At 47.0% G+C, this 26,866-nt stretch overlaps 1 protein-coding gene across 1 annotated transcript in view; it reads left to right on the forward strand.

Moving 5' to 3' along the window:
- Positions 1-26,866, forward strand: part of zmat4a (zinc finger, matrin-type 4a) — a 49,220-nt gene that overhangs the window by 13,560 nt on the left and 8,794 nt on the right. Inside the window, exons 3-4 of the mRNA XM_084695293.1 lie at positions 5,805-5,894; positions 17,443-17,599. Coding sequence (XP_084551419.1) covers positions 5,805-5,894; positions 17,443-17,599 — 247 coding nt within the window. The remainder of the gene's footprint in view (positions 1-5,804; positions 5,895-17,442; positions 17,600-26,866) is intronic.

Consider the following 26,866-nt stretch of genomic DNA (forward strand, 5'->3'; position numbering starts at 1 on the left):
TGCCCAAGGACACAACGTCATTTGGCACAGCCCGCAATCGAACCAACGACTTTCTGATTAATTGCCCGACTCCCTAACCGCTCAGCCATCTGACCCCTATTGAACTCAATGCTGAATTATTTACTAAATTCAGCATGGGCTGAAATTCGGCTCATAATAATAATAATAATAATATAATAATTTATATTATATTATATATATAAAATATACATCATAATAATGTCATTTTAGTGTTAATGAAATCAAACCCCATGTGAGTAAGCTCTATCACAGACATGGGAGGGAGGGAGGGAGGGAGGGAGGGAGGGAGGGAGGGAGGGAGGGAGGGAGGGAGGGAGGGAGGGAGGGAGGGAGGGAGGGAGGGAGGGAGGGAGGGAGGGAGGGAGGGAGGGAGGGAGGGAGGGAGGGAGGGAGGGAGGGAGCTGGATTTGAAACCTCTGAATTTAATCTTTGGGTGATTTTTTGAAACTGGCTTTCTTCCCTGGATGCAATTTCCTAAGATACAAATGACATACCATTGTGTGCTATCCATCAATGTGGAATGCCGAAGAATTCTTAATTAGATTTGGACACCTTTGAAACCTTCTGGGTTTTAATCAAGTCATTTGGGAGGTTTATTTTGGAGGAATAAAGAGTGAACTACGATGGCATTCTCCAATTTGTTCAACAATTCTAGCTTTTTTCTCTGCAGATAAAACTTTGGGAAGACCCCAAAGGCAATCGCTTACAAACAAATCACTTACTGAAAATGAGCTGAAAAAAATTACTTTGTTGTTAGTTGTGGGGTCCAAGAACAAGGTATGATATATGAGCTGTCAAGAAGGGAAAAAATGAATATTTGAGAAATCCCATGGCATGGTGGGAAGTTCTGTTGGGAACGCTCCAAGGTGTGTGCAGAATTTTTGCGCTGATAGTTTTTGATTTTTATCCCTCAGTGGTTTGAGACCCTGCTCAGTTGTTTCCCCACTGCCAACGGTAGCTAGCCATTAACTTCCACATCGCTTTCACTTCCTGGTCTGGTTTCACTTCCTGGTCACTGATTTTAATGCTATACTTCAGGCTCGGATAATGAGTAGACATGGAACGACAGACAAAAAAGTAGACAGACAGGCATTGCAGGCAGGAAGGCAGACAGACAGGTACAATACAAACAAAGTGTGTATTCAAAGTTCAAAGTGTTTCTTGTTCAAAGGCATGTGTGTCTATTATGTCTATTGTCCTTCCAGTGGTATTTCTGGATGTGTACTATACTTATTTTCCCGCATTGTTGGGTAATGCCTTCAGTTTGTGCCAGCACAACCAAAATAAGGCTCAGATCCAAGTACACGTAAACACATCGGCATGATGTTGCCTGTTGGAGATGAAACACCGTGTTCTTCCTCTCCTCTAATGTAGGATGGGATTGCAGATTGAGAGTGTCTTCCTCTCATCTTTGCGGGGGTAAACTCGCGTCAGAAAGTGGGTTTGTCTGTGGGAGTTTTGAGAATGAACCGCTTTTGACAGCATGCTGCCAAGTGTTAGGAGGAGAACATTGTCAGTGGTCTAGTGATCTACCGACTGAACAATTCACTGGTTGAGTGGGCCTTGGCTGCTCCTTGAGATGCCCACTTGGTTCCGGGGGTCTGTCACAGTCTGGGTAGGTTTTAGCTGCAAAGACTATATGATTATATGATTATATGAACCCAAAAAGGTTCACATGACAAGATGATTTGTCTGAGGCATCAAACTGAGAATACATTCTCGAGATGAAATTGAGATATTCCTAACTCAAATGTACTGAATGTCAACAGATAAATGTCACGTTCAGTCGGAGCAGATTTTGTCCACTCGACTACAATACAGCATCTCAACATCCCAGTACAGATTCCTCCTTGTCATTTAAGAGATTGCAGTCCCGAATTTGGCGGAACGAAAAGCATCTTTGATTTAATTAGGTGGTCAGGCAAGAGTCATCCATGACAGACACACGGGGAGAAGAAACACAACGGAGTGGTGAGGTGTTTACAAAATGGCTTCCTGGGGTCCAATTAGAGGGAGCCTGCCGGCTGTGCTTATGGGTGTCGCTCGCCCCAACTGAGTGCAGCGTGCCTGCTAACGTCTGCAGTCACATCAATTAGTCCTCCGCTGCTTCACAGCGGCTGTATGTGGCACGATGGCGCGTTCCACTGTCGTCCGCTCTGCCAACAGCTGGGACTGCATGGTGTCTGATTAATCCATCACACATACACACACACACAGCTGCTTACCTGCTTATAAACATGCAGCACACACATAAACACACACGTACAGGGTAAACACAGGCATGCACACAAAGACACAGCTGTATGAAGCAAATGCATGGAAATCAAATTATTTGAATATCACCTTTTCGGAAAAGGTCAGAAAACGATCTTTTTGCCAACTATGCAAATGAGTAACCTAAGGATGTTATTTGCCAAGTGGCTGATGATGTGCTGTTCTGGGGATTCGTTTCCACACAATGATCTGTGTGGGCTTGGAAACAGCCTATTACTGGGAATCAATGGGACATTGGCGCAATTACATGCTATATGTGCTAGAAGATATTAGTCTGATTCACTGGTTCACTGTGCATGCTGTCGGCCGTATTCCTGTGTAACCGGTGGGAACTGGTGAAACTCACTCCTCAGGTATGTAATGGGCCACCCACATCAGCGAATAGCTAGCTTTCCTGTGACGTAGCTGGTAGTGGTTGCGCTTGGCAGTCCAGAGGTGGCAGGTTTGACTCCCGATGGCAGCGAACGACGGCCCTGGCGGAGCAAGACCACATCCGTTGCATACCCGTTACACCGGCATACACTCTGCATGCTATTCGGTTGAGAAAGTTAGCGAGAACACCGTTTTCACAAAGTCAGTCCTCTGGAAATGTCAAATCCTGATTCATTCCCACACCTAATACAGACAAACAGCCCTATTCTCATACGCCCTGATTCTGCCTGGTGTATTTTATGCAAATGATGGTTGTTTCTCTGAGATTGTGGTCACTGCGCATGACTGGATGATAAACACTTAAAAGCCTCTTCAGAGTCTAACAAAGTGACAGCCTCACCCCTCCACCTCCCCCGCCCCCTGTGTCGCCCCACCCCCTGTCCCAACCGTCTCCAGAGCCTACCAGCCCTACTTGATGTCAGGCCTGGTTTGTCTGACTTTACACAACTGGAAAGAACCTAGAAGGCTCAAAGCCCACTAGGCCCACTTGTCCCGTCTGTATCAGCACGGCAGCGACCACGCAGGAAAGAGCACAGCACTGCGCACTTAAGAGTTTGCTCATGTAAATGGCTTCAATTAGTGACTGGGAGATAGACGGGCACTGTCGCTCTGCCATGACATGGCATTATGTAACTGTCACTGCAGCAGGCAGGCAGACAGTTGGCTAAGATGGCTCTTTGATGTCACTAATTGGTTCTAGGCTATGAACGAGCAGTATGGATATGTACCGAAGGACTGGGTTGTCCCTGGGCTGATAAACAAAACAGAAGAATACCTACTGTAGATCTGTTGAATACCTAAGTACTTTCGTTGAATACCTATTCAGATGAATTCACGTATATATTCATATATTCCTATTCATGTAAATCCAAATGATTCAAATATACACATCAAAAAGTAATTTCATGTAAATGTAAACTGCAGACTTTTGCATTGCCTTTTTGTGAAACGGGATCAAAATTGCCGCTGCTTGTGTGATTTTGTTTTGTTGCTACGCAGAGCCTGAGCCTCATACAAACCCCTGGCTTGTGAAGTGAAGAATCTCTTCCCCGTAGCATAGAGCTGGGTTGTCGCAGGCCAACTCCGGAGCCTCAATGCTCATCCATTCTGTACTCATCCCACCCTGAACTCATCCCCTCAGGCCCACAGACAGTCCTATGGCCACACCAAAACAGACCAACGGGAACTCTGATCGACTCACCCATGTGCTGATAATGCAATATGGATTTTTCCTCAGCGCTGACCATGTCAAGCGTGCATTTGGAGCCATGATTTTGAAAACAAGACACACCAGGGAGACATCCCGTTCTACTCCCTGTTTTATTTATACCTCCCTTAACATCCTTTTTATACGGACACACAGATGGACAGACACACAGAGGGATTGATACATTGACAGACAGCCAGCAGACAGGCAGACTGGTAGGCAGACAGACAGGCAGACTGGTAGGCAGACAGACAGACAGACTGGTAGGCAGACAGACAGGCAGGCAGACTGGTAGGCAGACAGACAGACAGACTGGTAGGCAGACAGACGGGCAGACAGGTAGGCAGACAGACGGGCAGACTGGTAGGCAGACAGACAGACAGACTGGTAGGCAGACAGACGGGCAGACAGGTAGGCAGACAGACGGGCAGACTGGTAGGCAGACAGACAGGCAGACTGGTAGGCAGACAGACAGAAGCACAGACAGAAATACCATCAGTAGTGTAGTACCATGTGTTGGTCCACACGAGAGTCTGAGTCCAAAGGCACGCACCAGTCCGCCACCCACAGTGTTCGTTCACCCACTGACTTCATGAAAGGTTGCCTTTATGATCTGGATTGAGGCCTGCCCCTGCTATGGATTGACTGTCTTAAGTGGGTCACCCGACCCCCACCCCCCCCTCCCCCACCCCCCCTCCCCCACCCCCCAGACATGGTGCCTTAAATCACCCCCAGCTATAGAGCGACTGCACATGGCTACAGGCAGAGCCTACATATTGCATCGGACCGCTCCGCTGTCTGACAACGTCTCATTGTGTCCGACGGAGATCCTATAAAAGTCAACTCAGGTCAGTGGTAACCAATGTTCCACTGAATTATAGTTCTGGGCTATTTGTTCTGGCGTGAGATGAGAGAGTCTTCCTGATGAAGCCTTTCTCGTCCAAATAGACTCGGAATGCAATATCTTCCGGCGGAAACGAGAGACGAGACCGATAGATGTTTCTGGAGCCGTCCATGTTGACAGGAAGCTGTTTGAAAAGCGTGCGGTGTCGTGCCGTTCTCACACCTTGCTGCCGCGCATCTCCCCGAAACAAGGCTGTCACACGGAAAGGCCGTCCATCTCGACCTCTCTTTTGCCGCCGTCTCCTTTTCCCTTTCTGTTCTTCGCCCTCTTCTATCTCTCTCTCTCTCTCTCTCTCTATCTCTCTCTCTCTCTCTCTCTCTCTCTCTCTCTCTCTCTCTCTCTCTCTCTCTCTCTCTCTCTCTCTCTCTCTCTCTCTCTCTCTCTCTCCCTTTTCTCTTTCTCTATTCATCATTTGAGATGTAATGAAAGGTTTTCAATAGGATCTCCTTCGGTGACTCTCAGTTCCTCTCAGTCCATGAAACCCCCACCCCCCACCTCCCTCCCCTCATCCCCTCCTCCCTTGAATTTAGGTACACGTCCAGGTCTCTGCGGAGTCAGAGGCGGTGTGGGTGCTGCGTGTGTCAGGGGGTCGATGGACAGTCATTTCCCACACCGCGGGAGTGTTTCGCTGTCAAAGCGAAGGAATCAATCGACTTGTGATGAGGGACTCTCCGTGCCCCGTCAATGGAAGCTGCACTAATTACCCGGGATATTCAGTGGCATCCATATGCTGTGGATTTCACTGTTTTCCATCATTGCTTTTCCAGTCGATCGCACGGTACCTTGCTATAACGCAGATGTACCTGATAACCGTGGTGACCCTAAGCTATGAATTTCAATCAATATGTCAATGAAATCTAATTATGTTGTGCGTCTATATAATTTCAGCTGAGCTCCATGAGTTCTTGTTATTGGAGAAATACTGCAAGGAAATTCTTTGTAACAATTGTGCCTTTGTGTTTTCAGAGTCGGAAACATGCAAACAAAGTGCGTCTGTACTACATGCTGCATCCCAGAGATGGGGGCTGTCCAGCTAAGAAGCTCAGAACAGACAATGTGAGTACACACACCCCACACACACACACACTGTACACACACACGACCCACACAACCCACACACACACTACGCACACACCAAACACAAACCGCACACATGCCACAGATACGCTGCACACCCACAGGCCTACTGCACACAGTCCCTCAACTGTGCATTACAGTGAGAAAATCATTAGTTGTTGAACATTGCTAGGCTTTATACTCACACGCAGACAAATGCAAGCATGCACATTCACACACGCGCACACACGCGCACACACACACTACGCTCAGCTGTTCACTCAACCACTCTACAGTGTTAATGGACTTTCCCAGTATTGATTCCTGCCCTCGTGTCTTGACCCTCTTCGCCTCCGTCAGAATGGTGAATAGATAAACAGCATCTCGGCTCGGCTGAACGGGGGAGTAACATTGGAACAGTCCGCGGTTGCGAGTGCTGCTTTCAATCTATTGAAAAAAGCTCCCGCACCCCCCCCCCACACACACACACACGTGTTAATCTGGACTACATTGAATTTTTGACAGCAGCGATTATGTCCTGCTGTCAGCCCCAGGTGGATACACGTGTGGACAGTGATGGGTGTGTTTCAGAGCTTTCACCTTACAAGGGGGGATGGATCATGGTGGTTGTACACAGCACAGACTGCCCATGATGGAAACACGGGGAACCAACACTACAGCTCAAGAAAACTTTCACTTATGTATGAGAATAGAGTAGGTTGTGCTGTACATTTCCAAGCCGTGTACATGCATCGTGCATGGCATTGTCACCCCGTGTTTCATTGTGCAATCTTTTCGACAGACTTTGCCGCGGACGGCTACTGTATCACTCCATGGGCGTCTGGGGATGGGAGATGAGTTTTTTGAGATTTGATTTGATGACTGTGTTTGGTGAGTGTGTGGCGTGTGGAGTGTGTGCGTGTGTGGGTAGAGTGAATGTCGAGTGTTACTCTGCAGAGCGGTGCTGAGACTGGAGGTCTCAGCTGTGATTACTGTGAGTCTGATCTGCCATCAGCCTGGGAATGTCTGCCTCTGGACCAGATCAAAACTCATCAGGGGACGGAGCTCTCTCTCTCTCTCTCTCTCTCTCTCTTTCTCTCTCTCTCTCTCTCTCTCTCTCTCTCTCTCTCTCTCTCTTTCTCTCTCTCTCTCTTTCTCTCTTTCTCTCTTTCTCTCTCTCTCTAAATTAATTATTAAGTTAAATTAATAAGTTAATTATTATTAACCGTGCAGTCCACAATAGGAAGATGTATCTGTTTACTATTACGCCAGCATTTCAAACTGCTACAGTAAATATACCCTTTCCAAAACAGGAAGAAAAGGGATATGCTGGAGGTAGAGACAAGTCTTTTTTCCCCTTCATCTCTTCAGTTCTATGTTACCTTTTCATCTGCTTTCAAGATCAAAGCTCTCTGCTAGCTTGTGTGTGTGGGAGTGTGTGCGTGTGCATGTGTGCACACGTGTGTGTGTGCGCGCGTGTGTGTGTGTACCAGTCAGCTGGAATCTGTGTCATCCTCATGCATCCCAGTGTTACCAGAGGAAAGTTATATCATTGGTCACTTGATAAGAGAAGCTAGTGTTTGGTGGTTTCAGACTCTGTGTCTGGACGGAATCAGGCAGCATGGCTGAGCAACACAGCCAAGCGTAAAACTGTGCTGGTGTAGCCCTCACTGCACATCCATGGGAGAAGAGGCTGATGCCTTCTGTCAACCACTTTAACACTGGCCATTTGGCCGGGCGGGGTGTCTGAACAACAACGCATTTTCCCCGAGAATTGTCCCCATTCCAAAGATCTTTTTCGAGGAACATTGGTGGATCCAACGGTGAAGTGCATACGTAGATGACGCAGCAACATTTGAGGTGGTCCAAATAGCTGTATCTGGATATTATCCAGTCAAGTCAGAGTTTTAAATACGGAGCAGGTCATTTAAGGGGAAGACAGGTTCATATGGTAGGGAAGATGTGAGCAGAGCAACATCACCACATACAGAGGAGGGGAGATGTGCACATCCACCAAATCCGTTGTCACTAAGCAACTGAAAATCAAACGGAAGACGCCAGGCGAGATAATGAAAGTTGGGATGAAGAAGCTTTGCTGTAGCTCTCCCTCTCTCCGGATCTTTTCCTCTCTGTATTGGTCTCTCTCTCTTTCTCTCTCTCTCTCTCTCTCTCTCTCTCTCTCTCTCTCTCCGTTTCTCTCTTTGTCTCTCTCTCTCTCTCTCTCTCTCTCTCTCTCTCTCTCTTCCTCTTTCCTTCCCCCCCTCTTACACAAGGTTTCAGATTTGTCTGATATCGACACTCCTTCAGTCAGAAGTAGCCGAGCCAGATAATTAAATATCGTTTCATTCCCTTTGAGATCTGAAGGATGAAATGCAACAGCTCTGACATATACTAAGTAGGAATATATGAATATTTCATTTTACACAGTACCTGTGAATGAAGTGTGAGCCGTCGCTTCGCGATTCAATTACAAAGAGCAATTCACTCAGAATGAATCTATTGTGTTGGTTCTGTTGGATCTGTTCCTCGTTCTCCTTTGTCTTCTTTTAAAAGGGACAGTCTTTCGTTGAGAGCTGTGATGCTTAGTCTTTCCCGTGGGAGGGTTCAGGTTGTGAATCCATAATGCAGGCGTTTCAACCGCTCAACCCACAACTCAGATCTGCTCTAAAGCTGGAGACAGAATTATTCACCATGTCCAAGCAATGAAGCAGCGTATTGGGAAGAAATAACAGATAAACAAGTTCCCCTCAAAATGTGTCCCGCTCAACCCTCCTCTCCTTTTAGTCCTAGCCATTAGTATTCAGTGTGCCAAACTCATTTCTGGCACTGTTTCTAATGAGTTGCTATGGGAAAAAGGCAGCACCCAACAAGCATAGAGCTCGTATGTCCATCTGTTTTGCACCAATTCAGCAAGTGCCATTGGTTACTAATAACTACACGGTCCTCTGAAGGACAGTTAAACTCTCCCCCTGCTCTGGGTCCTGTAAACCTCAGTATAAACCAGTAAAAAAGGATACAATTAGCAACCAGGGAGACCTTTAGGACAGACTGGAGAGCTCAGAGCCTCACTCCTTTTTAATTAGCGGGATTCAAATCAACCGTTGGCGCTCTCTCGTCTAGGAGAGAGAGGGGAGGAGAGAAAAGCAAGGGATGAGATAGAGACTGTGCGTGTGCGAGACAGACAGAGTGAGAAAAACTGAGAGAGAGAGTTAAGTGCCACAAACGGATTTTTAAACCCTGACCTTTGTTGCACTCCCCAAAAGGACACATCCCTCCGGATCAGAGCGGTAAGGGACAGTGTTAAACAGATGTGAAGCGACGAGGACTGTGGCTGTTGCATGGCTCTAAGGTGGTGACGTCTAAAAATAGTGAGGCCGGGGCCCCCTGAGGGCCTGACGAGCCTGGTACCGAGCACGGCCCTGTCTGGACCTGGCTGAACTGATCTCGGCTGACAACTCCACGCAGTCGCCGCGGTAACCTTTGAGGGGGGTGGAAGGGGGGATGTAGAGTCCTAACCAAAAGCCCGGGCCATGTACTCTGGCTGTCAAACAACACGAACAACACGTCTGCTTCGAAATGTACACATATGCTGGAGAAGAGCTGTGCAGTGATGCATCAAGAGAAGGAAAAAACGGGCACGTCTCTATGTCTGATGTTTACGAGTTGTCAGAGAAGAGTTGTGTCGGTATTCCGAGCAGCTTGCTAACTGGAGGAATGCCTGGCTGGGACACTCGTGGAAAGGAGCAGCAGTGAGTCTGTCTGTAGTCTGGGCAGGAAGCTCTGGGGCATGCTGAGCCCCCGCCTCCCCTCCCTGCCCCGCACTCTCCCCTGCCCTGCCCTCTCCCCAAGGATTCTGTGGACACGAGGAGACAGCACTCATCCCCTGTCTCCTCCCATCCAAAGGGATCGGGTCAGGAGCACAGCGGGGCGGCGCCCGCGTCCTCCTCCCCTCTCCTCCTCTCCTTCACTCCTCCCCTCTCCTTCACTCCTCCCCTCTTCTCCTCTCCTTCACTCCTCCCCACTTCTCCTCTCCTTCACTCCTCCCCACTTCTCCTCTCCTTCACTCCTCCCCCTCTTCTTCTCCTCCTTCACTGCTCCCCTCTTCTCCTCTCCTTCACTCCTCCCCTCCTTTTGACGTCCTCTCTTCCTCCACGCCTCCACTCCCTCTCCCCGCTGCCTTCTCTCCTCTCTCCTCTACACGGGCACCCTCCTCCCTCCCTTTTGCTTGGAGCTAGCGCACGTCGTTGAGGCCGTCGCCGAAAGTGCCCGTCCCCTGTGAGGTATCAAGATGGGTGAGCGGTGAGGGAGTGGGGCTATGAATCAGAAGGTTGTTGGTTCGATTCCCGGCTGTGCCAATGGACGTTGTGTCCTTGGGCAAGGCACTTCACCCGACTTGACTCGGGGGGAATGTCCCTGTACTTACTGTAAGACGCTCTGGATAAGAGCGTCTGCTAAATGACTGAAATGTAAATGGATCACCTGGATGACCGTCAAGCCTCCGCTCGGTGAGGATCCTCACAAAGAACAAGTTCACAAGCGCCTCGTTCCGCGCCTCCCGGCTCGCCTGCTCGCCGCCGTGCTGAGCGGCCTGGCGGACAGCCGCGGTTGACAGGGCCACGCCAGGGGTCACGACCTCTGCCTAGGGTTGACGCCCACCCAGGATGGCATCTGCTGGTCTATGCTGGCATGTAGGGGCATGGCTGCACGTGTGCATAATGAGTTCCTGTGCTCACCCAGGAACTCATGTGTGCTCCACATCGCTCACCCTGGGGGTAAACAGCAACATTGTGTGTGCTCATGCGCAAACGTGGTGCGTGGCTTGAAGACGCCCGCGTTTCATTTGGTTCCCTCCCTTGGTTTGCCTAAAATTCCAAGCCGTGCGAAGAGACCGACAGGAGTCCTGTGATTGCTGACGGCACAGGTGTGCAATGCTGCCTTGACTGAACCAGAAGTGACTGCAGTCTCACGCTTGGTCGGGTAAATGCTTCCTTCAGCAACGCCCAGCAGATTGCACATCTCTCAATCTGTTGCAGGCCGGGGAGAGGGAAGCACACATGCATGGGCTTCTTCCGGAGATCAGAGGCACGCTACTCACCCAAATAGCCTCCAAATGCTTCCCTTTTCACCTCAGCCTGTAAAAGCATCTCTCTCCACCTGACTCCACCGGAGCCTCGAACAGCCTCTACACCATAATAGATTTCAACAAAGACAAATGCACAAGGATGACAATTAAAAGAATGTCTTCTTTTTACACAATCTGATAGATATCCTGGTTATAAACCTCCTCACCTTAATGAGATGGTAGATGGTTTGTGTAAGCCATTCCAGAAGGAACAAGATTGCTGAGGCCTGCTGACGAGGTCTGGAGAGTGAGGCCCAGTGCAGGTGAGGTCTGGAGAGTGAGGCCCAGTGCAGGTGTGGTCTGGAGAGTGAGGCCCAGTGCAGGTGGGGTCAGGAGAGTGAGGCCCAGTCCAGGTGAGGTCTGGAGAGTGAGACAGAGTGCTGTGGAGCTCTGGTAGAGGTTGTGGCAGAGTCCACTCAAAACCCTCACTGTGATGGTGTCCTGTCTCTGTAAACAACTTGCTCAGCTGTTCGTCACAGTAAACAGTGACCAGTGATCTCCAGCTCCTGGTTCTCCTGGCTACCAGAGCATCTGTAGAGGTCATATCTCAGCTGAGATGGTGGTGTGGTGGGCTGGATTCCCCTAACACAGTTGAGTTTGGCAGCTCGCCTTCCTAAGAAGCGAATGTCATGCCAAAACAAACAGTGAATAAGAATGAGCCTCCCTTTGAATCTCAAAGTTTCCAGGTGCGCAAAGCAAACGGCTTCATAGTCAAAGCTCTTGACAGACTTTAAGGACCCATTGCTAGAACTATTACTCACTGACCAGCTGTTAGAGTGATGCTTAAGGACAGTACTTGGTAGTAGCAGAGCGTGGAGGAGAAATCATCCAACTGTACTGCAGTGGATAAATACTTCTGTACTTCCATCTTGGAAGCAGAGCTATGGAATTCGATTGCTCGACTTGGTAGTATCAGGGACTTTCACCTCCACAACCATATAATTTGTCTCAGGAAATAAAAGTTCATTTCCTAAGATTTTTCCAAAAGATTCATTTTATCCGTGGTGTTTTTGTATGTAAAAAAATGGGTGGGGCACCAACTTCTTCGAAAGATGGGCTGCATACCAGTGAAGCTACAATACTCTCTTGCTACTGATATGCTTTTTTAACATGTCAGCAAACAGTATGGTCCCACAAAACAGTTTTGACAACAGAGCGGCTTGCTTCCATCAGGTGTTCGCACATGCAGGGACATCCACAAAGTGCACGAAAGCTTTAAACTTATTACAGTTTAACCATTAAATGTATGCTTTGAGACTTGTGCTTTAGAATGTGATCCCTTCATTCATTGTATCAAATAAACTAGCATGAGCGAAGCTGAGACAATCTCGCTCTTCTTGCTGACTACTGTTGACACCAGACAGGCAGATATGCCAGCCAATCAAATAAAATGATGCTGTAGTGAGGCAACAAGCTGTCAGCTCCACTTGGCACCAAATTTGTGTTATCTACATTGAATACACAGATAGTCTGTGCATGCATATTCATATTTTACCACGTACAACGTAGACATTGCATTGTGAGAAAGGGGCTAGCCCCACATTCTGTACTGCGGACACAAATTTGGAGAACGCAGTCTGAAACAGCAAGGCAGGGAGGGACCAATGAACATGAAAACCAAATTATATGCAATTAAGGAAGATGCTATAAATTATAACAGATCAAAAATATGTCTCACCTGCCCCTAATCACCACCTAATTGCCTCTGCATTTTAGAAAATGTGGATGAGTCTGGAATATCTCAGATAGTATTCAATTTCCAAGGGGAATTATCAATGGGCGCACACCAAAATCCCTCCGGACACAACTGGATAGAATTGAATAGATATAATCATTCAGAACAACAAAATGTTGTCTTACAAAAATGTCTCAAAGGCACTCCTCTTTACAGTTCTCTCATTAAACCATCCCCATGTCAGATAAACGGTTATTGATTGGCCCGACAAGATTCTGGTTGGAGGGAAATCTATTTGAATGGAAGGGTAACCAGACCCAACTGTCAGAGCAAAATAAAATATGAGTTTGAAGTTTCTTCTGGCTCCTATTCTACTTTTCTGCGTGGCTTGAATTTTATATATTGTCTGGAGATGGGCTACATCAGTAATCAGATGGTGATTTATGATTTCACAAGCGCTCAATGGCCTGCAGTGGCAGCTGTACGCTGGGAGGAATTGGAGGTAGTAACCAGAGGTCTATCTTAGGGTAATGAACCATTTGCAAACGTATAGCTGGAGCCAAGGAAACGCTAAAATGGCTGTGCAGACCAATTTCCCAGCATGCCACTGAGTGAGAAGGACTACATTGTGGCTGCACCTCGTTCATTATGGAGACAGGAAGCAGGAAGTGAATCAGCTGCCCCCCACTTCATAGAGGAACAGCGCCTCACCTTTCCCCAGTGTTTTGAACAATCAGAGATGGTTGGTGCTATTCTCACCTCACTCGGCCCGTGTTTGAGCAAATGCCTCAAAGCATTGAATCTGGGATTGGTATTAAACAGTGAAAGTCACTGGTGCTATTTGTAGATACGCGCCTTATATTCCTAAAAAACAGGAAGTATGGTCTCATAATCCGGTATGGACTGAGCTGTTTATTGACTCTTTGCTGATGTCATTCAATCCATAGTTCTCCATCCAGATTCTGTAATACTGTGAATGTGAATCCCACATGGTGTGGTTTCAGACGAGGCTCTCTCCTAACCCTAACCCTCCCTCACACTGAGAGTTGTGTCTGCATTTCAGTTTATTCATTAGACTTAATCACGCTTCCACACTTACGAACAAGAGATTAGTCCAGAGTGGTCCGCTATAGCTGAATGGCCTTTGTTCTCTCTCTCTCTCCCTCCATCTCCATATCCATCCATGCATTCAAGAGCGTTAGTCTGATTAGCTTTCCCAAACAGTTATAACTCATTTTCATCATGCTGCCATTTTGAGCTAATTAAACTTGCTATGGGATCAGCAGGGTGTCTCTCTAGCTAAGATCTCACAGTACTGGCATAGCCACTCACAACCCCTGAAATCAGTCCCTTCTCTGCTGGCTGAAGAGTCATTGTGCTGTTAGTAATTACCCACTTTGTATGTTCCAGATCTGGATGAAGATGAGAGAAAAGTCCTTAGGCCCCTAATTCATTTGTAGAAATGAGTTGAAATAGCAATGACATTTCATACAGTTTAAATACTGTGAAAGGTACATCTAAGGATCAGTGTAAACAATTCGAGACGAGACGAGACGAGGCATTTTTTCTACATGAGCACCTTTTTCTACCTTTTTCTACCTGAGCAAACTCAGTTATCAATGCTTCCCAGTATTTGTCCTTGAAGTCTTGCACTGGCATTTTGTCAAATGGAGCCAGTCCCCCCCCCCTCTCTCTCTCTCTCTCTCTCTCCCCCCTCCCTCCCTCCATCCCTATCTCTCTCTCTCTCTCTCTCTCTCTCTCTCTCTCTCTCTCTTTCTCTCTCTCTCTCTCTCTCTCTCTCTCTTTTATTGGTGCTGGCATTTGTCTGAGGTGAAGGTTAAAATATACGCCTGTCAGACAGCCGTAGTCTACCTTGTCCCACTCTATATTAAGATCAACTGTTCCTTTTGGTGGGTGGTATACCCTTGTGCTTGGCTGTCCCATTTCCTCTTCCCTCTTTGTCTGCAGTGAAAATAAGCTAAAGAGTGTTCCCTGGCCTGTCCCCTCAAGAGCGTCACATGTGACAGGCATGGGCAGATGCGAGGCAGCCAGACCATACCCAGCCCAGTCCAACCCAACCATACCCAACACACCCCAACACAGCATACCCATACCCAGTAAAACCCAGCCCCAACCCAACCCAGTCCAACCCAACCCAAACAATGCCCAACACAGCATACCCATACCTAGGTCAACCCAACCAAGCCCCAGCCCAACGCAGACTAGCTCAGCCCAGTCCAACACAGCCCGACCATACTCAGTACAACCCAGAACCAACCCTACCAAACCGGAGATCCAGACCTTGGTCCACTGATAACACTGAGAAAACACTATCCTGGGACTGGCCGGCTGGTCTGGGAGTGTGTGGTGGTAGGGTGCTGGTCTGGTGAGACATATCGAATATCTTTTTCAGATGCCACAAACACTAGTTGGGCAAGTTGGATCTGCTGCTCGGTGAAATCCCAGATGAGAATGTGCAGCTGGGCGTTGACAGCAAAGAGAATTTACTGGTTGCAAATCAAAAAGATTATTTTATTATGCCTCACATGAATGGGAATAAGGAGTTCAACAGAGCTGCAACGTATGTCGCACGCAGCAACACACTGCAGCAAAGCAGTAGACTACATGCCATGCACAAGTCCAATCATTTCTCCACTTTGCTTTTTGAGAGATTACAGAGACGTCAAATGATACGTTGCACTGAAATATAGTCAAGATGATATCTCTTCTGTTCTGATGAGTCATGGTCTTTTTTGGGGGGAACGTAAAGAATTCTTTACGGATGGCAGCACATTTCGCTGGCATAGGGCTTTGTATATACAGACCGATTCATATGACAGTTTCCTTTAATGTTCTTTTACTAAAGGGCCACACAATGTTTCACATACAGGGTACCACGCCGTCAACCTGCTTAGTCGGAGTTAGTTACATTTCGAGCAATTACAATTTTCATTAACTGTGAAATAATGCTTTTTGTGCCATATGTTTTATTTAGTCTCATTTGGAATGCTTTCATTCACAAAGACAAATAAAGTAACATCCTAAAATCACCGCTGGTGTGCGTTCACCTTGACTACAGTTGGGGGGGAAAGTGGGAAAAAGAGAAAACGAAAAGGAGTGACAGAGACAGAGAGAGAGAATCACTGAAGGACAGGACCAACCGTGGGAGGAGGGGTGGTGTGTGTGTGTGTGCGTGTGTGCATGTGTGGTGCTGTGTGTCACAGAGTGACTCACAGTGCAGTAGTGCGCAGGCATACCCTTGTTCTTGCATTCTTCACACACACACACACACACACGAACACACGCAGGGAGAGAGGGAGCTGTTCATTGTCCTTCCATAGTCATGCAGTAAATAAGACCTCGCCCAAAATCGAGTGTTTTTCTCTGTCTCCCTTCTAAAAGTCAACCGTGTGTGCATTGTGCCCCATTAAGGATGCTTCAATCCATCCGTCCAGCCCTGGCTTCTGGCGGCAGCTACTTGTCACTCACGCCTGTGTTTGGACTTGTGTTTGTTTTGCTGGGTGTCATGTCATGTGTGGCTGTGCCTTACAGCGGAGTCTTTTGTCACAGTGTGCACGTCAGTCCACTTCCCCCTGCCATGCTCTGTAACCGGAGGACAACAGAGACTGCACAAACACAAACACGCACGCACGCAAACGCGCACACACAATCCAGACGCGCCGCAGTCATGGGCAATAAAACTGTGAAATGTGTACTGTCTAGTCCTGACAGACCGAGTCATTTCTTCGTGGCTCTGCGGTATCGCGCCGTGTTAAAGACCGTTCCTCGAGGAGAGAATGTTGTAAGCAGCATGGAAAGTTTGAGCCGGAACAATCTTTGTTCCCTGCCTGCCTGTCAGACCCATCCTTGACCCCCACCCTGACCCCCGAGGTTAGCCTTCTCTTCCCAACAGAAACGGCGACATCCATCTCTCTCTGACCTCTCCACTTTGTCCCTGATTGCTCTCTCAGGGTAATGTGCTTCTCTGCACATATGGAGCCACAGGGAGAGGGCCTGCCATCTCTCAGCTTCTCTTCCGTTCTCTTCTCTCCGCTGAATAGTCTCCATTTGCATCCCACCAAGAAACTAATGACTTAGTCGGCCAGGAGTGTCAAATTGCTCCTCTCGTCTGTCGCTGTTGGAGTTTACTGACGTGTTCACTGTACATCTGCCTGTCTTGAGTTCCCGTGCTGCTCCCTCTGTCTCTCTCTGTGTCTCGCTCGTCCGCTGTGTCTCTATCTCTGTATCTGTGTTCTTGGTTCTGTCTGCCTTTCTGTATCTCTGTCTGCATCTCTGTCTGTATCCGTTTCTCTCTCTGCATCTTTAGCTATTCCTGTCTCTGCGTAAGTCTCTGTCTCTCTCCATCTCTGTTTCTGTTTCTCTCTGTCTCCGATCTCTCTCTCTCTCTCTCTCTCTCTCTCTCTCTCTCTCTCTCTCTCTCTCTCTGTGTGTCTCTCTTTCACACATACCCACTCACAACATAGTTTGCAGGAGCAATGAATTGTATCATACTCTCAAGTTTTGGCATTCACACTAATGTTTAGGGATCACATAGGAGATAACTGCCTCAAGGCTTTTCCCTGGAAAGATGAAAACCCTAAGCGCTTGAACCCTGCTGAGGTCCTGGTGGGCTCATCAGCGTCTGAGTCGACGCATCACTTTTGGCTAGCTCTTCGGGCCGAGCCATGTCGTGATGCTGTCCCTCAAAGTTGTGTTCGCTCAACCTGTAGCCTTGTGTGTCTGTGTTTCAGGGCAGCGAGGAGGGGGACGTGGACAAGAACAAGTGCTGTACGCTGTGTAACATGTCGTTCACCTCCGCGGTGGTGGCACAGTCACATTACCAGGGTAAAATCCACGCCAAGAGACTGAAGTTGCTTCTGGGGGAGCAGCCCGCCATCACAGCCAAAGGTAGGCGCCTCTCACAGCGCATGTGGACGTCTCCCTCCTCCCTTACTCTCTCCCTCTCTTTCCCCTTCTTTCTTTGCCTATCCATCTTCCTCTCTTTTTCTCTTCCTCTCTCTTGCTCTCTCTCTCTCTCTCTGTGTCTCTGCCTCTCTTTCTCAGTCTCTCCCTCTTCCTCTGTCCTTTTCTGCCTCCTTCCCTCGCCCTCTCTCCTCCGCTCCTTTCTCTGCCCTTTCCCTCTCTATCATTCTCTCCCCTCTATCTCTTTCTCTTTCACTCTTTCTCTTTTTCCCACTTTACCTCTCTCTCTCTGTCTCTCTCTCTCTCTCTCTCTCCCTGCCTCCCTTCTCTCCCTCCATCTCAGTGCCAATCATTGAGTTACTCTTTTCAGTAAAAAAAAGGTATTTAGACATGCAGTTAACACATTTTCTGAATGCATACTAGACTCATGCTTCAGTATTCAAGCTGTGTATGTGTGTATGTGTGTGTGTGTGTGTGTGTGTGTGGGGGGGGAGTCGCTCTGTAATGAGAGCAGATAGCACTGGTTAGAGCAACAGGTTCCTGGAGGGATAGCAGCACTTTGCTAACTATTGTAGCATATTAGCAGTGGTGAGCTTCCTCTGTTTTGTTTATATTTAATTATCGTCTGCTCTTCACCTCGAGGTGAAGGAAGTTTGGCAGCTTCTGTAAACCTCTACAGCTGCTCACTGTTTACAAATTGGCAGTTGAGAGAGTAATGAAAGCTGGTCACGTTGGAAATGAAGGGAAACTGAAAAAGTATGACAATGTCAACTCGCTTTGCAGGGAGAGGAACAGAAGGATAGAGAAATACGGATATGGGTCATTTCGTTTTTATTGTTTGGGATTTCATGTCGTTTTAGGTTTATTGTTTAATCTTGTTGAAGTTTCCAGTTAATTGTATTTCAGGGACTGTTCCCTTTTATACTAATGCTGATGTGTGTAGATGTGCAATTACTGGGAAAAACCATTCTGGTCCAACCCAAACAAGTATGACTACATTACCCTGAGAGGCCTTCTTCTGTCTCTGTGGATGCATTTATAAACAGATTCTGTGGTCTAAATGTTGCCTTATGGGTACTGTAGTTCTAAATCAAAGCTCCAAAGCTAAACACTGTCTGCGTACAGGGATGTGCAGCCTGGGGGGCGTTGTTCTGAGTGGGCCGTGTTTCAGAACACTCTCCTCCTCCACCCCTGAGTTCTCACAGCACAGTGACATGGCGAGGGGAGGGAGGGAGGGCAGTGTGTTAAGCCTGCTGTGTCACCCTTTCATTGCACATCAGTGTCCACCCTCACTTCCTTGCCCTCGGCTCTAATTGACCCACAAAGAAAGGAGAGTCAGAAGTCACTCCACGTTGTGGGCTGCCATGAGCCAGCCTCACCGGGAGACAGGAAGAGGAAATGGTAGAGGCGTCCGACGGAGGAGCGACGGTTTGGAATAACAAAACGACGGTCTCTGTCTCAAGTGTGCGTATGCGTGTGTACTTGATGTGGATCTCTTGGTCTGCACTATCCGATGGCACAAGTGTTGTCGTTTCTTGCGACGTATCGCACACTCACGCTGGCCAACGCATCCTTTATCACTCTCCAGACACTTGCACTCCTCCATACACTGTGTTCTGGGGTTGTTTGCATGGTGGATGTATCCTCGACGACCGCGACTGTAAAGCATTTGATTGTATGACATGACGTCGGGTGAGCTTCCGCAGGGAATGGGTGGGGGAGCAGATGGAGAGCGAGAGGAAAGGAGCGATGAAGAGGGTGCAGAGATAGGGGAGGTGGAGGGGGCAGGAGGAGCGAGGAGGAGGGGTGGAGAACGGAGGTGGATGAGCAGATGGAGAGGGAGGTGGAGGTGAGGGGAGGGGGGCTGCAGAATGAGCCATGGCCCTGCAGTTCTCCTCAGGCGTTAAGGAGCCTGACCTTTCTCCCTCCCCCGCCCCCTCCCCTCGCTGCCTGGGTAGCTCCAGGGGATTACCCCAGGCAAACAGGAGCACAGCACCACAATCCAACAAAGACATTCGTCTGTAGATCTCTAGTCAACAGCACTGCATGCAATCTGTGACAATTGCTTGATTTCCCTTAACGGGATGTTGTGATTTGAGTCATGTCAAATAACATCACAACTGCCTTGCTGTTCAGTGTTACTGAATGTTGGTACTATACACCTCAGGGGAAACCAGATACCTCGAGGGAACTTGCTACACTGAACTTTCTACCACCTGTAAGCCACAGTAACCAGTTTAGCGTTTGCATTTCATAAAGTGCACTATCCTGAATAGGGAGTCGGGCTATTAATCAGAAGGTTGCCGGTTCGATTCATGGCCGTGCTAAATGACGGTGTGTCCTTGGGCAAGGCACTTCACCCTACTTGCCTTGGGGAGAATGTCCCTGTACTTACTGTTAGTCGCTCTGGATAAGAGCGTCTGCTAAATGACTAAATGTAAATGTTAAAAAAAAAAAAAAAAATGAAAATTTATTCTAAAGATTATATAAATCTAACTTAATCTGCTGACTGAGTTTAGAGGAGAGCCCCCTGCTTTGCTGTTTCTTGACTTTTTTCCTTCAATGTCAAAGACAGATACAGTCATTAAATGTGCCATCTGTGGCCAGTGGTTCAGAACAGTGGCCACGGTGTGCCTCACTGAGGGAGGAATGGACTTAGCCATCAATCGCTCTGACACAGGCCAGGCTGCCTAACCCTCCTCCCAACCTGACAGCCACGACACAGGAGTACTAACACATCATTTTGTTTCTCTACCCACATTTAGAACGGCACACCCTCCAAATGCAGAATAGGCATAGGAATAGCCAAGGAAACAGATCAAATAATGGGTAACTTCCACTGGCCATTTGTTTGAATGTGAGCCATTTTACCTAAACAGTGACAGTGACTAGCATCCTGTTCTTGACAGAAAATTTCCCCAGAGCACTCACAGTACAGAACATTCTTCCTGTCACACAGCAAACTGACGAGCAGAGTTAACAGTAACTGCCTTTTTTTATCTCTCCAAACTGATGAAGTAGGTCTTGGCTGGGACCTTCGTTCGTTTGAGAGGAGTGGCACGCCGGGGCTTGAAGTAAAACATGTCAGGAAGATAAATCCACAGTATTCGATTTCTACTTGAGGAATGTTAGCGGGGTGGCACAGTGCATCCCTTTTAACCAACCGTCTCCCAGGACAACATTGCTCTAGCCAATAGGACAGCTGGGTACTCAACCAGTCTCAACCAGACACTACGCTAAGACACAACACTCACCCCAGACACAACACTCACCCCAGACACAACACTCACCCCAGACACAACACTCACCCCAGACACAACACTCACCCCAGACACAACACTCACCCCAGACACAACACTCACCCCAGACACAACACTCACCCCAGACACAACACTCACCCCAGACACAACACTCACCCCAGACACAACACTCACCCCAGACACAACACTCACCCCAGACACAACACTCACCCCCCAGGTCCAATACTCACATTCAATCCAAACACCTGCTGCTTTCATTCAGAGGATGATTGATCCATGGTTCTGGCTCAAATACTTTTAAAGTGTGTCCTTTCGTGTTAGTGGAGCCACTAACAGGCTCCTATTTAACATTCCACTGTACATTAAGTGAAATTCTGTATGACTTTGCACACAACATCCTAGAGGAGAGGAGGCTAGGAAGGAAAGAAAGAAAGAAAGAAAGAAAGAAAGAAAGAAAGAAAGAAAGAAAGAAAGAAAGAAAGAAAGAAAGAAGAAAGCAAGGTATTTTAAGGTTCATACTTCTTTTCTCTCTCCTTGTCATCACATGTTTAGGATTCTTATCGTAAAGCATACACACACGGCATATGTGAGCATGTGTAAACGATTTTGCTCTTTCAGTTTAGGCCTTCAGGACATGGCAACAAGAACATGTGGATTCAGTGACCCACATACGGCATGCGTGTTCACATCTTTTTTGAATCGTTAACACAGTGAGCATTTCAGTTTCTCGTGCTTCTGTACTGTGCTCTTCGACTTGGTTAGGAGTGAATGAGTCGTTCATTTCCTATTAGTATTCTTATACAAACACTGGCGCTTATAGAGTATGTCCTATTCCCCGAATGGCTCAGCGGGTATTGAAAGCATAGTTTCCATCTTATATGGGAAATTCCTGGCCTGTCTCCAAGAGTCAGCAGGCTATGAGCACAAAAGCTGCAGCTCTGAATGTCTTTTACAACCCTTTGTGATGCTTCAATACATTTTTCCTCCATTTAGATAAGTGCTGTATTAATTCTAGATTGCATTCTGCAGTTGAGGAACATAAATGCCATCCCCATCACAATACAATGCTGCACTCTTAAATAACCACTATCTGTGTCATATCCATCGATGAAATACTGGCCAAACGTCCAAAGACTTTGATCTATAATAAGCGCTGGGTGTCTACAGAGCTACAGTAAGACCCAGCAGGAAGAGCCTGTTTTGATTATTTGATGAACCGCACAGCTTGCTGTGGTCGTGGCCTCAGAGGCAAGGTGAAGACGTGTTCTGAGAAAATATTTAGTTTCGTCAGTTGTACAGTGGGGGGGGGGGGGGGGGGGGGGGGGGGGGCAAAAGGCAGGGGGGGGTGGAAAGCCCAATAGGGAAAAGCATTGTAGGAAAAGATAACTGCATGGATTCAGAGCGCTTTGATCCTTCTCTTTTTGATCCATGAGATGCTGAATCTCACCCGATTTTCAGAACTGTTTGCTCTCACGAAGGCTGCATTTTACACGTCACTCTGTGTACACAGAAAGGCTATAGAAAGATGATACTGTTTATTTTGCTTTTGGAGCTTTTAAACTAAATGCAGTATGATACCAGCATATGTAGTTGTTTCAGTGTATTTCCATAATGATTGTTAGGATGAAAGGGAAATGGCCTTTTTCAACCTTTCGCCTACCATGCTTTTTTTCATGCAGACTGGATTACAGTGCATCTTGAATGTATTTATGCACCCCCTCGGGGTAAAAAGGAATCTGTGAATTAATGATATCTCCACCAAAAATGTCTTAGAGTTCCAGTAACTGTATCAGGCTCAAGTTCAAGCTATCCTAATGTAACAACATAACACATTTGACTGGAAAAATACATTGTTTATGGATGATGTAAGACTGGAGTGGAGACGTTAAATGATTTCATGAAATTATATATTTCCCATCAAAGACCAAACAGCTAACAAATAACAATATCAAACAGACTGACTGTGGGGCTGCTAGCTAACTACAGAACTCATGTGAAGTCTCATTGACTTGATGATGGTGCAAGAACACCATTTGCCTGACTGCAGGATTCATATCCCTTTTGTTCAGCACCAATAAAACACACACACTCTACAGTGACCACTACAGCATGATACGAAACAACGACACAAATACTTGCAGATATTTTGGTTTTCCAAACTGAAAATAGGACTGCTAGTTTACTCATTAAAGAGATTCATTGCCTCATGTTATGAAACATGAGACAACCTTCCTCAGTAGAGGAGTGAAAGCATTTATGTATCTGAAGGAGTGATGCAGCTATGTATCAGACTCTACTAGGTCATATAGATGAGTCACACAGCCTTTCCGCCCTCTACGAGTATCCATGCTCTCTCATGACAGCAAACAGAGCCAGCCTTTGCCGTCACCATTTCCACAGAAGAAGAAAGCATCCTCTTCTCCGGCTCATTGTTTCTTTCACACCTCTTTGTACCACCTATACCAATCACAGATCCTGCTCTGCCCTTGACGAATGAAGGTTACGCACACCCGCTCGGTTTCTAGCTCTCTCGCGCTCTCTCTCTCGGTCTCCCCCTCTCTCTGTCCCTTTCTCTTGTCCTCCATTTCTCTCCCTCCCCCCTCCCTCCCTCCCTCCCTCCCTCCCTCCCTCCCTCCCTCCCTCCCTCCCTCCCTCCCTCCCTCCCTCCCTCCCTCCCTCCCTCCCTCCCTCCCTCCCTCCCTCCCTCCCTCCCTCCCTCCCTCCCTCCCTCCCTCCCTCCCTCCCTCCCTCCCTCCCTCCCTCCCTCTTTCTATCTCTCTTTCTTTCTCTCCATGGGTACCCCCGTTTTCTCTTTTGTTGTTCTCTAATCCAAGACGCTATAAATATCCTTCCCCTGCCGCACTGGAGAATTGATGGCCTTCTAAGTGATTTTAAAGTGCCTTCCACACAGTGGGTGTGTCGATACATTGTCACAGGCTGACCGAGGCAGCCTGGACACCCATCTGCCCCTCTGGGGCGGGGCTGGGGACGAGTGCCAAGGGACGGGGTAGAGGGACGATGGCCAGGCTAGCCTCGGTTCCCCAGCTTGCCTCAAAGAGCACACAGGGATGGAAACAGCATGGTTCTAATGATGCTCTAAATACTGGGAGAGGGCACCCACCCCACTGTGCTGTTATCTGGAAGCAGGGCTGTTATCCCACAGTCACAGAGATGGGGCTGAATGGGGAGGAGGCCTCCCCTGGCAAGGATAAAGAGCAGAGATAACCCAGTAGTATGATAACCCAGCAGGATGATGTCTTGTTGGATGATTACCAATGAGATGATAAACAGTTTGATGACAAGCAGTGGGCCGAAACCCGGTGGGACGATAACCCAGAAGGTTGATGCCCAGTGGAATGATTGTAAGCAGGATGATAAACAGAGGGATGAAACCCAGTGGAACGATAACCAGTGGGATGATAAGCAGAAGGTTGATGCCCAGTGGAATGATAACCAGTGGGATGATAAGCAGAAGGTTGATGCCCAGTGGAATGATAACCAGTGGGATGATAAGCAGAAGGATGATGCCCAGTGGAATGATAATCAGGATGACGACCTAGGGTTTACTGATAGTTAAGGTTGGAGATTGTTGTGGAGTTAAACAAATTATATGATATTTTCTAAATATCTAAATATATAGGGAGGTGGACTAGAAGGATATTAAGCATGAAAAACTAGCTATGATTACATCTGGCCCCCAGACCATGATACCCTGAAGAGAGGATGAGTAATGGTGTTCAGCTACTGCTGCATTGCTAGCCTGTCTGAACATGCATCTTCATTGTGAATGAAGTTGTTATGAATTTCTGTATCAGTTCTGTATCATGTAATTTCTTTAATAGATACTTGGAGATTTATGTTCTGCTTTTACGGCTCGCTAACAGTCTGCCACAAACACATCTACTCAGTTAACCATCACTATTTCTAGTATTTAGGGAATCTGTACATCATGGGCCCATTAGTATCTATCTAGAGTCTAAATGTTTCTCTTAAAAATGTTGAAATTTGAAATATGTACACAACACATATCTAACCTTTGAACGTACTTCAGAATAAAACATATCAATAATTCTCTATCTTGCTTCAGACACAAACATCAGTGAATACACAGCAGAAAATGGCTCGCATTGGCCTCCAAATGCCTTCACTTTCGGAAAAAATTTTTTTTTTCCAAGTGATGGATGGTTTCTCTAAATTTGGGAGCTGCCCGGTCGATGGTATGATATGTCACCTGTGGCTGCTGCTGGTGTCACGACACAGACACATGGGCAGGAGCACTCAGCCTCCCTTTACGACCTCTATTTTGTGGTTCAGCAGATAATCACACCCAGGCTTCAGGAGGCTCTGCTCATGTCAAGGGGAAGAAGGCCTGTCATATCAGGGAAATGAAACATTTAGGCTTTAGTTGTCGTCTAAAAATGACATTTTGTACAAAAAAAAAATCTTTAAAAAAAAAGATTGTATATATATATATATATATATATATATATATATATATATATATATATATATATATATATATATATATTAAACACACACACAAACATATACACATAAACCCTTCTCCTAAAGGGCTTCTCAAGGGCTTTAAAAAAAACAGGTCATCGTGATTAGGTTATAGTGATTCCATAGCCATGTATCTCTCTTTTGAAATGTAAAGCAGCAGAAAGAATCTAATGACAATCATTTGCTTCCATGAACTGAGCCCGGGGGAGCTATGTGTTTTTTTGGCGTTGTAAATGTCACAGGCACAGCTGGAAGTGACACCAAACTGGCCCTGTCAATTATTCAGGGAATGGTGGGCACATGGTCCAGGCACATGGTACATGGTCCTCTAGCACACAAAACGCCACATATCTGGGCAGTCTCGCTGAATGAGAGGATTTCTCTGTGTCGGATTAAGTCAGTGCCGTAGTCTCAAAACGAGGACTATTCAGTGCTCAAAAGTAATAATAAGAAGAAGGGATCCTCTCTCAAGGGTATTGCATATTAGATGATGTTATATACAGAATGGGCTTGTTTGGGTGTCAGATGAATCAAAGATGAGCATGGAAAATCCCAGTGCTGTCCAAAACCTCGTCCTTTGCAGCACGTCACACGGCGCGCACAAACACACTTGATGCAGATGAGACAAACTGCCTGATGTGTTTGCCAGTGAAAATGACACACCACTTTCCAACAACGGCTTGTGAAAGCGAGGTTCGTTCACGTCTTTCGCTTCCAGGGGCAAACTCCGCTTACTAGATGGTGAGAGGGTAAAAGGATGCAATTAGAGAAGTTTGAATCAGCATGTGTGCTCAAGCAAAGGAAAAGCAGGAGGCTTGTCTTCATGTTGAACGAATTGTCTTCCTTTTTTTTTCCTTTTTTTTTTTTTCCACACGAGTAATCTCCCTAGCCTTTTGTTCTCCTGCCCCTATTGTCATCCCCCCACAAACGATATACATTTTACACTCTTTGATTTTCAGCTCCTACAGACACTTAATTCCATGCTTTCATATTGGCTTGTCTTCTTTTCTGCTGCAGTATTTTATGGGCTGAATGGGATTCTGTGTAGAGCAGGGGGCTAGTTGCTTCGTCATGTATGTCGTGTCCATAAGTGACAAAACAGAGAAGATTGAGAAAACAAGCATGTCTACCTCTCACCTTTCTTATTGTTTTTCTACTGTGTAGTGTCCTGGTTTTGTTACTATCTTTAAACAATGGAACATTTACCTGTAGTTGTTATATCATTCATGTGAATAGTTCTGCTGTGATCAGGGTTTGACTGGGTGACTGGAGCAGAGTTAGTCATGGACCTGTAAACCTAACTAGTTATAGGCAGGATAGGCATGTTTTGCAAACCTAGACATTTTAGCTTGAGTTTGAAGGGATTCAATCCCAAATATACCACCCCTTCTCTTAAAAGCCACCAAAATGCATGAACGCGCTACCTGACTACTGCCGGGAGGTAGGTAGACAGACAGACAAGTAGCCCGTCCAATCATTGCATTCA

This window comes from Hypomesus nipponensis, chromosome 28, assembly GCF_054491055.1.
Source record: "Hypomesus nipponensis isolate SF chromosome 28, ASM5449105v1, whole genome shotgun sequence".
NCBI lineage: Eukaryota > Metazoa > Chordata > Actinopteri > Osmeriformes > Osmeridae > Hypomesus > Hypomesus nipponensis.